A 15,000-nucleotide genomic window follows, 5' to 3' on the forward strand; every position below is an offset into this window, starting at 1 on the left:
CAGTGTGATTGCCAGTGAGACTATACTGTACAGTACATACAAGTTACACTGCATGTTTTTTCGCCCTCTCTATTGATGTCTGTTTAAACCCCACTTAATGTTAACCGAACTTAGCGTAATTATCTACATACAGTTATGAGAGTTTAACAATGCAGTGTAAGCACAAAATGTACTAAGACAATATACTACAGTACAAGATAATATACTACAGTATATCTTTTTGGTGTTTCTCCCCATTTTCTCCCCAATTTGTCCGAATGTGCACTGTGGTTACTGTCACTGTCGTCAGCCACTTCTTTGCATCCGACAGCCAGGACTTTCATAACACTCATAACACCTCTCCTCCAGATACCCTCCCTGCTGAACCAGCACCCTGACCTACCCGGTAGGAGTTTGCAGCCGCCCACACGCGAACAACGGCAGTTGGAGGCACCACCGCAGGGAATCGAACCCAGGCCTCTGCTGAGGTGGGCGAGTGCTTCAACCACCACCTGCATCACCCTTCCTCACTTAAGACACTAGGCATGTACCTACAAAACAATCTTAGCACCATGCAGTATTAAGCCTGATTTATCCTTCATCCTACGACAGTGTACACCGCCGTCCGATGAAAGATATACTGTATAAATCGGACTTTATAGACATGTTATGGGCTTTGCCAGAAATTGATGCCACAGCCTCATCACACACTAATGATTAGACAAAATGTGGAGAGTTAATTTAACTCTGAGACACTCATTTTGCTGTGTATTATTTTGCCCAAACATTCCACCCACCCTCCTGTCTATTCCTCCCTCCCTCTACTCTGGTGCAGTGGAACTTTCTCTATAAACAACGTTGTCATTCTCAACCCAACAGTGAGAATATTGTTGTTTTTCCACAATATTATTTTTCCTAACTTTCTGTTCTGCTTCGGTTCTGACGTATGGAAATGAAATGCAATGAAACTAAACCTCCACCTCTCAGGCTCAATGCAAACTTTTCCGTGCTCATTCTATCCGAAGGAAATGATAGGTCCTTTGGGCACGATGATAAGCATATTTCCAGAGAGGAATGATAATATTTCTGAATTATATAATCCTCTTTATCTGTGCCCTGTCCCTCCCATCTGCGGTCTTAAGATGACACGATGATGAAAATTCATCCGGCTCAGTCAGGCTTGACAAATATGTCAGCCGTGAATGAAAAAAGGTTTTATTACAAAGCCAAAGCTTTGCATACGCACACACACACTCATGCACCATGCACACGCACACAGGCACGCATGCACACACCCGCACGCACGCATGCACGGATTGCATGCACGGATTGCACACACACACACACACACACACACACACACAACTCTCCTACACAGTCAAATCCTCAGTGTTAATTTAACCAGGACCTGGGTCCATATGGGTCAATTTTCACACTCTCAGAGTTAAATTAACACGGGGGATTTTACTGTGCAGTTCCCATCTAATCTCCTGAGCTCCCACAGTTCCTGGCCAAGGGTCATCAGACTAGGCTGACAGCGGGAGGCAGGGAATGGGGGGGGGGGGGGTGAAAGGGGAGGCAGAGTGGGAGGAGAAGGAGGGAGGAGAGGAGAGGAGGAAAAACAGAGAGAGGGGAAAGCAGGGAGGGAGAGAGTCATGGTTGTCTTGGGATTCCTTTACAATCTGAAGTGGTTTCCTCCCCCTTCCTTCCTTCTTTCCTCCCTCCTTCCCTCCATGCTGTCCTCTGTGCCCTGTCCCTCCCTCACAGCTCCCACGCTGCTAACTAGAGCACTGTCACTGCTTTTTACAATGGCCGACTCAGGACACACACACACACACACACACACACACACACACACACACACACACACACATACAAAGACTCTCTCTCTCTCTCTCTCTCTCTCTCTCTCTCTCTCTCTCTCTCTCTCTCTCTCTCTCTCTCTCTATCTCTGTCGTTGCCTCTCTAACTCTCTCTCTCACCCTCACTCCTCCCTCTGAGTAGGAATTCTTCCTGAACAGAAAGAAGCTGTCTGCTAAATCATCAGTTTCAAAGGCTTCCCTTCCTATTCTGTCAGTTCCAGGTTATTTTTATACCCCCTTCCACCCCACCCTCCATCCTCCCTTTCCTCTCCCCGAATTCCCCTTCCTCTTTCCTCCTCTCACCCATCCCTCCCTTCCAGGAGCACTCTGTGTGCCAGTTCGTAGTCACGCTAAGCACTTATCTTGTCCACACTGAATGCCTCTGCAATCAAACCGACACTTATCCGGTTGTAAGGCATTCTAATGGCCGGCCAATAATGAAACTCCTGCACTGTGAGTTAACAACTGGCTAAAAGATGCATGAAGTCTACCACATCGCGAGCAGTGAAAGTGCTGACGACAGCCGAGGACTATAAAAATCGCTTATGCTGCTGCAGCTGGTGCAGCTACTGTGCATTAAATAATAAGCAAGAATTTATAGCTGCGACCGTGGGTTTGCATTTTGATACAGTCTCTCCAGTGTTTACTATTCACAAACTATGTGTCATGGTGCCACCTGCAGTGGAAAGACTTCCCCACGACTTGCTTTGGCTATGTTGACTCTGTTGGATTAAAGATGTCTTGTTTTTCTTCCCACTGTTGACTACAGCAGATATGATGACTGCTGACAGATTGAGGCAGCATAACATGTTTTATTAAAAGCCGTCACTAGGTTTTACCTGTGAGTATACAGTATATTCATAATGGAACTGACATACTCGGAAATACTTAGTCAAGAGTTTTGATGTTAAACTGAGATCTGAGGCGTGTCACGTGGGGGGTTTTTAAGTCACAACTTCACTTTATCATGGCCCAGTAGGCAAAACATAACTTATAAATATAGCTGCAAGCAGCAATAACACGGGCCAGTGAATGGAGAGAGAGAGAGAGAGAGAGAGAGAGAGAGAAAGAGAGAGAGAGAGAGAGAGAGAGAGAGAGAGAGAGAGAGAGAAAGAGAGAGAGAGATGGAAACGGAATAGATCAAAGAGAGAGAGAGAGAGAGAGAAAGAGAGACATGGAAACGGAATAGATTGAAGAGAGAGAGAGAGAGAGAGAGAGAGAGAGAGAGAGAGAGAGAGAGAGAGAGAGAGAGAGAGATGGAATAGACTGAGAGAGAGAGATGGAATAGACTGAGAGAGAGAGAGAGAGAGAGAGAGAGAGAGAGAGAGAGAGAGAGAGAGAGAGAGAGAGAGAGAGAGAGAGAGAGAGAGACGGAATACACTGAGAGAGAGAGAGAGAGAGAGAGAGAGAGAGAGAGAGAGAGAGAGAGAGAGAGAGAGAGAGAGAGACGGAATAGACTGAGAGAGAGAGACGGAATAGACTGAGAGAGAGAGACGGAATAGAGAGAGAGAGAGAGAGACAGAGAGAGAGACATGGAAACGGAATAGTTTGAAGAGAGAGAGAGAGATGGAAACAGAATGGGGCGGCCCTAGCTGAGTGGTTAGTGAGCCCGCCTAGGGAGCCAGAGGCCCTGGTTGCCCCTGGTACGATTCCAGGCCAGGCCAGCATATGTGTCGATGAAATGAAATTTGTCCCTGAGCAAGACTCTTAACCCCCAATTGCTCACAGGCCCTCATTGGAAACAAGCCCGCAAGGACTTTCATGAACGTCCTGTTAAAAGGAATTATACTTTATCCTTATGGATTGATTGGACATCTCAACCTATTGCCATTAATAGGAATCGAACTCTCAACCTTCGGACTGACAGGCTGCAACACTACCTATAGTGCTATAGCTTTGTCCAGGTTGATGTTGTCTGTTGAAGATCATAAACTCTTGCCTTCTGTCATGAACCAAGCCCTTGTTTCACTAACACTAAGATCACTCGTTCACAAGCCATTACCCAATGGAGAAATTGTACGTCTCCTCAGGAACACGTTGCTATCTGAAAAGTTTTGAGATTGTAGATCGGCTATTTTCAGAATGAAGTATGTCATACATTGAAAAAACATACTCTCATATAAGCATTTCAGGTTATCTTTAACATAACAATTACACGAGCGAGGCTTGAACTGGCGACCTTCAGGTTGTGAGGCACACGTTTAAGCGAGAGGCCATTGGACCAACAGACAAGAACCTGTGAAAAAGGAGCTCACACAGATAATACAGTTTCACGCAAATAGCTGAAAAAATTGTTTTTCAAACTGCTCAAAATTGCGGACAATCTAAGGGCGGAGCTTACTGGTCAAAGCAATAGATGTGTTCCTCATGAGTCAAGGCACAAGTGTAAGCAAGTTTCACAACTTTCGGCCAAACGAGGCATGACTTTTGCCTGTTTAAAGTTTGCATGTTCAAAAAATTGCTATAGCGCCCCCCTTTGGCCAATTGGAGTAAGATTGGTTTCAGTGATATTTGGAATGACCCTCAACATTTCTGCAAAGTTTCAAAGAAATGTGAGTCTGCATGTATGTGTTAGGGGCAGATGAATAATTTTCATAAAACTGCAATAGTTAAAATCTATCTCCTCCTGGGATTTTTTCTAAGTGAAAAAATGCAGAAGTTATGAGCCAATGACTGTTTTTCATATCATTCAAAATGCTGTGAGATCTAAAGGTCAGAGGTCAAAAGTCAGAGGGTGAAGGTTATTCAGCATGAGAAGACGCATATGTGTATCCAAGTTTCATGGCTCTAGGTCAAACAGGGCATGAGTTGTACCTATTCAAAGTTGGCATTTTCAATTGAGTGCTATAGCGCCACCTTTTGACGAAAGATTGTGAGAATTATTTCTTGATAGTTTTTCATGACCATCTACCATATGACCGAGTTTCGTAAAAAGCGACAGCACGGTTCAGCTAGAACTGCGAAAAGTGGCAGAAGTGACAGAATAAAGCGAATAATAAAACAGGTCCAGAGCTGAGCTCTGGCCCCGTAATTATAAATAAATTATAATAACATTTTCTACCTGGCTATGCTATTGTGGTATAGGTATTTCCACAGTCATTCTTTCAATGCCACATTTAATTAGATAACAAAAGATAGCATAAGATAACATAACATAACATAAGGTAACATTTAAGATAACATAACATAACATAAACATAATATAAACATAACTTTTTTTTTATCCTTAGGGGAAAGTTACATCATGAGGTACAGTATGTGATAGAAGGGTAGGCACTACGATGTTGAAGGTCTGTAATTGTAACTGGGGACTACGCTCAATGTGTCATTTGATTCTAAGGTGTGTGGAGCATTAAGTTATATTCTTTAATATGGATTTTTATGATTCCGTAATTAATACATTTTAACTTTGTCAATGAAAGCATGTTGTTTCAACATTTTACTACCGGTATGTCTGTTTAACCACTTTCACACTAGTATCCCTATTTTGGCCATGTCATTAATGGCGAAGATGTTCAAGATTTTCACACATTAAAAACAAAACAAAACACAGAAATAGAAGGTTTTCAAAGTCACAAGGCATCGCGATGCGACCCGTTGTGAACTGGTAGATCTGCTACTTTCGAATATACTGTAGGTCTTAACTGTAGGTCTTAACTGGTTAATATTCTAATTAAATAACTCTTGTGGGTATGAGAAGTTGTCAATACCATGTTAGTAAATGTGTGCAGAACTGCCTTTGAGACAACATGTGTTCTTGGCTCCCCTTCAAAGGCAAACCACTGCAATCACGTTGATTGGTGATTTGTTCAGGCCACTCTAACAATCAAGAGGCCCCTCATCAGAAAGAGGTTGAGAGAGCCTCACTCTTGGATTATTAGAAACCCACATTGAAACACTTGTAGTGTGTGGACATATTGAGCCAATGATAACTGCTTTCAAGAGCTGCTTATGCTACGAGTACAAGTATCACTGTGAAGTATATCCGGGGAAGGTAATAAATAAACAAATAGAGATAGCCTACATGGATGGCAATCCAATCAATGGCATGATATCAAATATAAAAAACACACAAGTAAACCATGCAACTAGATGAAAAACGAAACAAAAAGTATAAGCATCTTTAATTCATGAAGCACTGCAACGTTTAATGTTTAAATAACCTTTTATCCCACTTGACCGACCCCCCCTTCCCCCAATTAGATTAAACAGAAATGCTAAATATAATAAAGGGGCCAGAAGGAATAACTTTAGATTTTTTTCTTAATTCTTTTTTACAATCCTGCACTAATAGTGTGCATAAGAGCAAATTCACATTTAATTTCTTATCATAACAATGTGGGCCTCTGGTGACCGTGACCAACAGGAACTACTGAACTGATTTGGCCAATGGAAAAGCTCATTTTTCAACCCACCTTTGCATTGATTGGTGTTCTTATCCAGGATGGCCTTTGTTGATACTATCTTCCCATATCTGTTGAGAAAAAGAAAGGAAAAAAAAATCTGATTACTATTTTGAATCATTTTTTCCAGCATGATAAATGTGGTATCTGCTCCTTGTTTCAGCAGTAGAACTGGGCCAAACAGATGAAGCGATTTTCAGGATTCAAGCCACACATTCATGAAAGCAGTTCTTAGAAACGGTTTTCTCAATTCACAATATGAGACAATTTCTTCAAGAAGGTTTTGAACTGAAGTTCAAATTATTTTGAAAAAAAAAGAAGAAAGTTCATAAAGTGGAGAAAGTAATAGTGCCTCAGAGAAATTCCACGTTAACACCAGGCTACTCATATTTCCTCTCCTTAACCATTTGAAATCCCTCCTGCAGGCCCAGAATGCAGACAGTGACTTTCTCTCACAAAGGATGATCGTAACCAGACATCTGTATGGTGTCCACTGTCCAGTCCTGCTCAAAGGGCCTATAAAAGAAATGAACAACCTCTATACGTCTATCTCTTTCTGTTCTGTCATTCTCTCATTCCTGTTGTTCATTCAACCCTTCCCTCTTCCTCAATTTCATTGCCTGTTTCTCGGACCTTTCTCCATCTCTCTATATCTCACCCTGTCCCCTTCAGGCTTCCACTCAAACACCCGCCTCTCACTAATCTCCTCTGTCTGTTCTCAGAACAAGGTAATAAAGTTTCTTATCAGTCTCCTCAATCACTCCTCCTGGGGAAAAAATAGAGAGAGAGAAAGAGAGAGAGAGAGAAAGAGAGGGAGAGAGAGAGAGAGAGAGAGAGAGAGAGAGAGAGAGAGAGAGAGAGAGAGAGATGAGGCAGACTAAGACAGAGTGGAAGTATGACACAGATCACAGGAGAAACAGAGAAAGTGCGAGACAGAGGTAGAGGATGGTGAGTGATGTGGTGAGGCAGAGCAGCTTGGATCAGAGCCTGGCACACTGACTGTATCCCACATCTTAATTAATAGTCTTAAAACACTGACTTACTGACTGACCCACTGTCGGACTGACTGTCGGACTGTCTGTCTGTCTGTTTGAGTGAGCGACTGACTGACTGACTGACTGACCGACTGACAGACAGAGAGAGGGAGACTAAATAATACCTTTTTTGAAAAACATAATCTTTGGCCTTCGGCCGTCTGGCCTGGCGAACACAATAAAGAGCAGTCATAGGGGGAAATAGACCGATGCAGTGAAAGGTGTTTAATAAAAGAGAGATAAGATTAAGTGTCACCATCAGGAGAGTGTCTGAGCCAGCCCACTGTTTCTGTTTCTGTCTGTAAGATGAATAGGATCAAACATTCAATTCTCTATTGGAATTGGAGAAAGGAATATAATTAAAGGCATACAGTAAGCACAATATAGTCTGATTTTCTAATGGACTTTTCACCTAGTGTTACATGATATTACATGTCTGACAGTATGGTGTATCCTGTTTTAGTGAAATGGGGTATCACTTCACAAGCCATGAAGTACAGCACAGTATATACAGCCTTTTTTGTTTATCTGGGAGGGACAGATCCTGCAATAAATCCCCCCACCCCCACCCCCACCTGTCAGAAAGAAAAGAGAGAAATAAAGCTTTTAAATGCAGCTATCACACATTATTTGACGGTGTTGAGGCATGCGAGAGACGTTAAATCGAACCGCAAGTTCCAGATATTTTCTAACCCTTCGATGTACTTTGTGGAAACTTTATAAAGTCAAAAATAAAAAGAACAACATGTTTTGAGGTGATGTTGCTCCAAAGTCATGTTAGAGACAAAACACGATCCTTGACCTGTGAGTTGGGGAGCGATCCAGCATTCCAGACAGGGGAAAAATAACGCAGGACTAATCACACGCACGCACGCACACGCACACACACACACACTCACACACACACACACACACACACACACAAACGATCGAAACACTAAATCAGTAGCACACACTGCAAACAACAGCATCTGTTTTTGTCCAATTTGTGAGCCTATTGCCTGATATATACTTGGTAGTGAGCCGTGTTGCACACCAAAGATAAGCCGATCTACAAGCTCACAAGCTTAGCGTAGATCGGCTAATTTAGCTGTGCAACACCGGAGCACAACTAAGTATAAATCATAGTGCATACCTGTATGTGTGAGCCTGTGTATTTTTGTGAGTGTGAGTGTGTAAGCGTGACAAAGACCTCATGCTTCATCAGTCTTTTGGCACATTATTTCCCCCTGGAGATAACTAAAATATATCCAAAACTGTACGTGCATGTATCTGTGATCAGAGAGAGAGAGAGAGAGAGAGAGCACATGTAAGAGAAAGGGAAAGAGAGAGTGTAGTGTAATCTGACCTTGAATGAACATCATCTGCTAAAAACATGTCGACAGTTTTCTGATTTTAGGGAACCACAAACATAGCTTTTTCTGTGTTTGTGTGTTAAAGAGAGAGAGAGAGAGAGAGAGAGAGAGAGAGAGAGAGAGAGAGAGAGGTATTGGATGTGCATACTCTAGTGGGTGTGCATGATGTTCCGAAAAATCAAGTAAATGCTAGCAGTGCGTGTTTTTACTTCAACCCTAAAGAAGAAATCCATCTGTCCTTTCTTTCACAACACTGAGGAATCCACAGATGGACTGAGGGGAGGGGGAGAGGAGAGGAGAGGAGAGGAGAGGAAAGGAGAGGAGAGGAGAGGAGAGGACTCAGATTCCAAAACACTGCACCGTCCATCAAGCTTCTTCATTGAGGTCTTCATTCACTGGCTGTCTGGTGTGAAGTTCACAAAGTTACTATGATCCTCCATTGTCGTGAGGAGGTGGCAGAAAAGTACTGACGAAAAAAGGAATAGAAAGAGCAGATGGAGGCGTGGTGGTGTGGAAAGAAATGATGAAATAAAAGAAGAGTGTGAAGGGGTGTTAAAGTGAGGATGGTGCAGAATGTTCTCTCTCTCTCTTTCTCTCTCTGGACCTGGAACTAGTTGAAATATCATTGAACTGCACTTGACCTAGACTATAAGACTACTGATACGTGAGACACTCTTAAAAACTTTTGCAAATACTTTATATGTAAGAAAACTTTCCATAGACTAGTAGTGACTAGTGGTTAGTGATGCAACACATACAGCTATTGTCTCTTGATGTCCATAGGTGTGTTGTATGATGGGCAGTGTGTAATTGTGGATTGGTGACAGTCTGTCTACAATGCATTGTGTTTTTTGTATTTTTATACAGCATACTATATTGTGTCCAAGAAACAATATAGACAATATTTCATCTTATCTTTTTGAGTAAGATTTTAACCACATTCATATAATATATTTTTTACATTATAGTAATCACAATGTATTCACAAGTGAATACTTGCAATTAACAACACAAGACAACAGCACAACATATCTCAACATAATTCAGACACACAGGCTTTCCTTGTGACACTAGATGCGATATGTCAATTGATTTCCTTGTCTTTTTGTCTTGTCTTCCCACATCAGACTTGATTTCAGCACATTATAGACCAATTATTTGTATACAAACAATGAGACTCAAAAACCTTGTATTGAGGTGTGCTCCTTTTGGTTCACTCAACACTCTGCGTTTGAGGCTCTTTACTAAAGGCACGGCCGCGTCAACCGCAAATCATGCAAATGCATGCGCCGCCAAACAGCTAATGGCCTTGATCACGAGAGCAGGACAGAAAAGAGGAAAAAACTAAGGATTGAAACAGGTTAAATAATCAAAAAAGATGTACAGTATACTTACAAATAGGATATGTAATAGCACGTGATATTTAGAACATTAGCATCATATGCATGTGTGTGTACATGTTCGTTTAGGGCATTAGCATCATATGCAGGTGTGTAGGCCTACATGTTCTTTTAGAAACAATAGCATCATTTGCAGGCGTGTACATAACATGCCGCCGTGTGATGTAGGGCACATGGGCAAACATGTTGGAGTAGCTGGTCTTCCCTGTTTTGACTTCACAGTAACACAAAAACAAACAAAACAATAATAATGCAAGGAGAATCTATAGAGATCTATCTATCTATCTGTGTGTGTGTGTGTGTGTGTGTGTGTGTGTGTGTGTGTGTGTGTGTGTGTGTGTGTGTGTGTGTGTGTGTGTGTGTGTGTGTGTGTGTGTGTGTGTGTGTGTGTGTGTGTGTGTGTGTGTGTGTGTATGTGTGTGTGTGTGGGTGTGTGTGTGTGCAAGTGCGTGTGTGAGAGAAAGACACGGCAAGGGTGGGGGGCACTCTCTCACTATGACAATTCCGTTAGCCTTAGCTCAGTGTCTCGTCAATGCACATAAATCCTTTAGAATTCTTGCCGGAAGCCAAGTAGTGTTGTTGTTTTTCTCTCAGAAACAACAGAATAGGAAAACAGTAACACTATTGACAGCATTTTCCAGGCTGTCGAGATTCAGGAAGGAATGTCAACACAAAAACACAGCGTTCCGGATCTTGGCACACAGACGCAATTGGTGCCCACCGCGGATGTATACGTGTGTGTGTGTGTGTGTGTCTGTGTGAAGTGTTAATGACAGCCCTCGAAGGGCCCTCGCAGCGTCAGATCTGTGTTTTTCGTTCCCTCGCGCAGCGCTGCCAGCTATGGATGCTCACCGTTTGATGTCTCCTGAACCATGATTCACTCCCAAGCAAGCACGCAAGCACGCACACGCACACGCACACACACACACACACACACACACACACACACACACACACACACACACACACACACACTCTTTCAACTCCTTTCCAGGTGTATGTACTGTATTATATGAGTGTGTGCATACTGTACGTGTGTGTCTGCGTGTGTGTACATAGATATACGTATCTGTGCATGCTTGAGTGCATGCGCGCGTGTGTGTTTGTCTCTGTGTGGTATCTCCTAATTGGGGATCGGATACAGCTGTCTTGTCTCTAGCATTCCCCCCACCCCCCGCGCCAGTTTGACTCAAACAGATACAGACAGACACAGCAGAGGGATTGAGAGTCGTGTGGCGATTCAGAAGTTTTCAGCTCTCACTCCCAAATATATCCTTTAGCATCTTCACGCTCCTACAGTATAAAGAGATTTCGATTTTTCATGGCTTTTCCCATGATGAAGCTGTAATGCATTATACATTTATAAGATGCCTTGATGTCACTGCGACATAAAGTTTATGTGCCTCGCCTCTGAAGAGAGGGGAGGTTCAGTGTTCCAGTGGTTCAGAGGTTTAGAAAACGCAGGAGAGCGTCATGACGGTGGTACATTTAGGACCCTTGGTGTAAGATTCGCTCATCGATAAATTGTTCGTGATCATTATGCCGATTACTTTTTCAATGAATCGAAAAAGTTTTTGTTGTACATTTGTATGTATCAACGAATCGATTAAACAGATACGCGTTTGTTTTATACTCTTATGCACTATAAGGTGTCATGCAAAAATTTTGAAATTAGCAAATCTACAAGGTGATGTGACGCGTTGTGAGGTTGGAGATCGGCTATTTTCTATATTTTTGAACATATCGCCTAAATAGGGATAGATTATTAATCAATGATTTTATTAGACTAGATGTTTGGGCCGCATAGCAGCCCTTACATATAGAGTTAGGGCCACAACGCGTGTGAGCTAACTGATTTGTTTGCGCCTGATGTCATGACGACCCATTGAGACACACTCCATATTTGGGAGTAGCTGCCTTGGAAATTCCTTATATGGTTATGGCTGAGTCATAGTGACATGAGCGTGATGACGCATGACTCCCATTAGCCAATTTATAACTGATTAAATTGATTAGTTCGATTAACTTTTTGCACCCATAAAATTGGTAGGGGTGTAAATGATGACGGTGGCACGCTAGGACAAATATCCACATGTTGAGATGGACTAATGTGAAAAGCAATCTACAGGGATATTGAAGATTATATGGAGAGAAAATATGCATGTTCTACAGTACATTCTACACCTTTTACCTATTTGAAAACTGAACATAAATATAATTTAATTCAAGTGTCTTCACCTTGCTATTAGAATTCACCACAAAACAACACACCCAAAACAAGAAATGCTCTCTGTCTGCAATTCACAAGAGTTTTTTCAAGTGATATCTGCCATTTTAAGAAAGTAGAGGTTTGCAACTCACAACCTACGTCGTAACGTCAACCTGACCGATATGATAGGGTCGGTGCTTTGTCAGAGTACCCATTGTACCCGTCTGTCCCTTTTGTCCACATATATGGAGATATCTGTATCTGTCATTCCTTGTCCCTTTAATGCCCATATATGGAGACCCCTGATGTCATCAGTATATGCCCATATATTGCTGGCATTTTTTGGCATTTTTTTTTGTATTGTGCAGATTAATTGTTTATGAACACATTATCAAATGTTTCCAAACACAAAAGTTGCGCCAGAATAATATAACTTAGATATTATTTCACTATTGATTATCACAAACCTGGCAACCCGATGCTAAGCATAAACCAATCAAAGCTCGCCTACTGTATTGTGGAATTCAGTTGGCCAATCACGTTCTTCGTACTACTAAAACCAGTAAATACTCAGACTGACTGACTGATGTCAACAACAGAGGTAATACTTATTTTGTGATGATTTTTTGATATGTTCTTATTAAAATGTGATGCAGTCCATGTTGATGACGGCACATTATAAAATTAAGCATCAATATTATATAATTATAACATTAGGTTGGTGAAATGATGACGTACAGGCAACAGGACCAGAGCTAAGGCAACAGCAGAATGGTGTACAGAGATGCAAATTATTTAGCGTATTTAGTGTTTTAACAGCTGCAAATGCAAAAGATACCATTAAGCAGTGACCAATCAATATGCACCCCTATGGAGATATAGCTTGCCGTGATTAATTGGCTCTGCTATGTTGTTTCATTGTTTTATTGATTCCCAACTCGTGTCATTTCTGTCCAGATCGCCAGTCACTGCATCCGTTGCCACAAGTGAGTTTAATTTGGTGTTTAGGTTGTTAAGTTACCGTTTGTGATTTGTTCTTTCTTTCTTGAAAAGTTTTAAGCATTGGGCGAGTTGGGTAAATGATGTTTGTCTGTCAAGTGTTTGTGCAGGCTGCATTTCTTATTTTGTACACTACTGAGCGACCCTGTTCAGAGCCTGTTTATATAGTTTGGTTCACTGCACAGTAAAATACTCAAGGTTTATTATATGGTTCAAATGGTGTCTGCATTTAGTTTATAAATACGCTAAACAGTTAAAGTCCTTCTTTTTAGTACAAATGTTGAGATACAAAGGGTTCAAACTATATCCATGAAATTCACAATGTGTAATTCAGATTTACTAGTAGAGAGTAGGTTTATTTAACCTCAGTGTAATAGACTGCATTAGATACAAACACATTTCTTTGGCTACATTTTCTAGTCCTACATGCTCTTGAAATGTGCTCATTTTTGGTGAGGAGAATGTACAGTAACTGTAATTCTCAATCTGCAATAATATATATTGGTTGGCATACCTTGGTCTCTATAGTTTCATTTGTTAAATGCAACTGAACCTACTGTATCCATTGTGTGGACTCTGGACATATGACAGGAAGAATCCCACCAGAGGTCAGTAGCCACAATTGAAAAAGATGCGAGAATCGAAATAAAATTATGTTTTTGGTTATTTTAATCAATTATGTAGCCTACACATTATAATCTATAATGGCACAAAGCAATGCACGTTGATTTATTTGAACAATCATCTGTAACAGATAAAGCATACTTTAATACCTTTAATTTATATGTCTACTGTGAAAAAGGAATGCAGTTCCGAGTGGGGATCAATGAAATTCACAATTTGAGGGCTCTGCCCACGGTCTATTAGAGGCAGATTTAAACTTGCGCTTGAAATGAATAAAAAGAGACCCTTGTGTTTAATTTTCATCCTCAGAGTTGAGTGGCTGTTTAGACTATAACCTTTCAATATACTGTACTGACATCATGAAAGGAAGGTTAGATAAGTAGACAGACAGAAAAAGCTGCAAGAACCAAACATATATAATAACAGACAGTAAAGGTTAAAGGTCAGGTTTCATTGGTCATGTGGTGTTGGAAACCGAAGGTAATGGTTAAAGGCCAATACATGCTCCTTCCGATGTTAGAAAATCTGTCCGGTTCGGACAGGCTTTCCGAGTCAGTACATCTGGAGGTACACAGGTTCAGAGTAAAAGTTCTGACACTGCATGTCTCCGATCCGAAGTTCGGAATAACGTCAATTTGTAGTTATCGCCTCCTTTTACGAAGAAAAGTTTGGACGTGGGAAGGAATATGGATTGCGCTTAACCCTGTATTTCCTGTATGCCTTTGGGTACACCAGAGTTTGGTGTGTGTACTTGTTGGACTGGCTGTCATTAGGAGGTGGCGTTTAAGTAGACTGACCAGCGTTCTTCTGGGAACAACTTCATGTATTACTTCAATGCAAGCACCATTATTGATAGTGAGAGGCCATTTGGATACCTGTAACGGAGTGCTCCACACTTTTTTTCATTTGTGTTAGCAACATTTGTTTAAGCATTAAGTATAATACACCCAACTAAACTAAACTAATCTGAACTGAGCAATGAGTGACGATGACAACGACGACACTGCAGGGAGACGGCAGAGCTGGCCAGACACTATGTGGAAGGTGAGGCTTCATCTCCTTGTCCAACATTAGCTTTAGCTTAGCCTGGTTATCATATCACGATCTGTTACCAAACCCTAGACGCAATACAAGC

The 15,000-nt window shown here is 41.5% G+C and overlaps 1 protein-coding gene across 8 annotated transcripts in view; it reads right to left on the reverse strand.

Moving 5' to 3' along the window:
• Positions 1–15,000, reverse strand: part of rbms3 (RNA binding motif, single stranded interacting protein) — a 160,322-nt gene that overhangs the window by 99,928 nt on the left and 45,394 nt on the right. For all 8 annotated transcript variants that reach the window (XM_080426164.1, XM_080426162.1, XM_080426158.1 and 5 more), the window contains exon 3: positions 6,257–6,315. In XM_080426164.1, the coding sequence (XP_080282290.1) occupies positions 6,257–6,315 (59 nt within the window). The remainder of the gene's footprint in view (positions 1–6,256; positions 6,316–15,000) is intronic.

The sequence above is a fragment of the Gymnoscopelus braueri genome (assembly GCF_963280865.1).
Source record: "Gymnoscopelus braueri genome assembly, chromosome: 4".
Classification (NCBI taxonomy): domain Eukaryota; kingdom Metazoa; phylum Chordata; class Actinopteri; order Myctophiformes; family Myctophidae; genus Gymnoscopelus; species Gymnoscopelus braueri.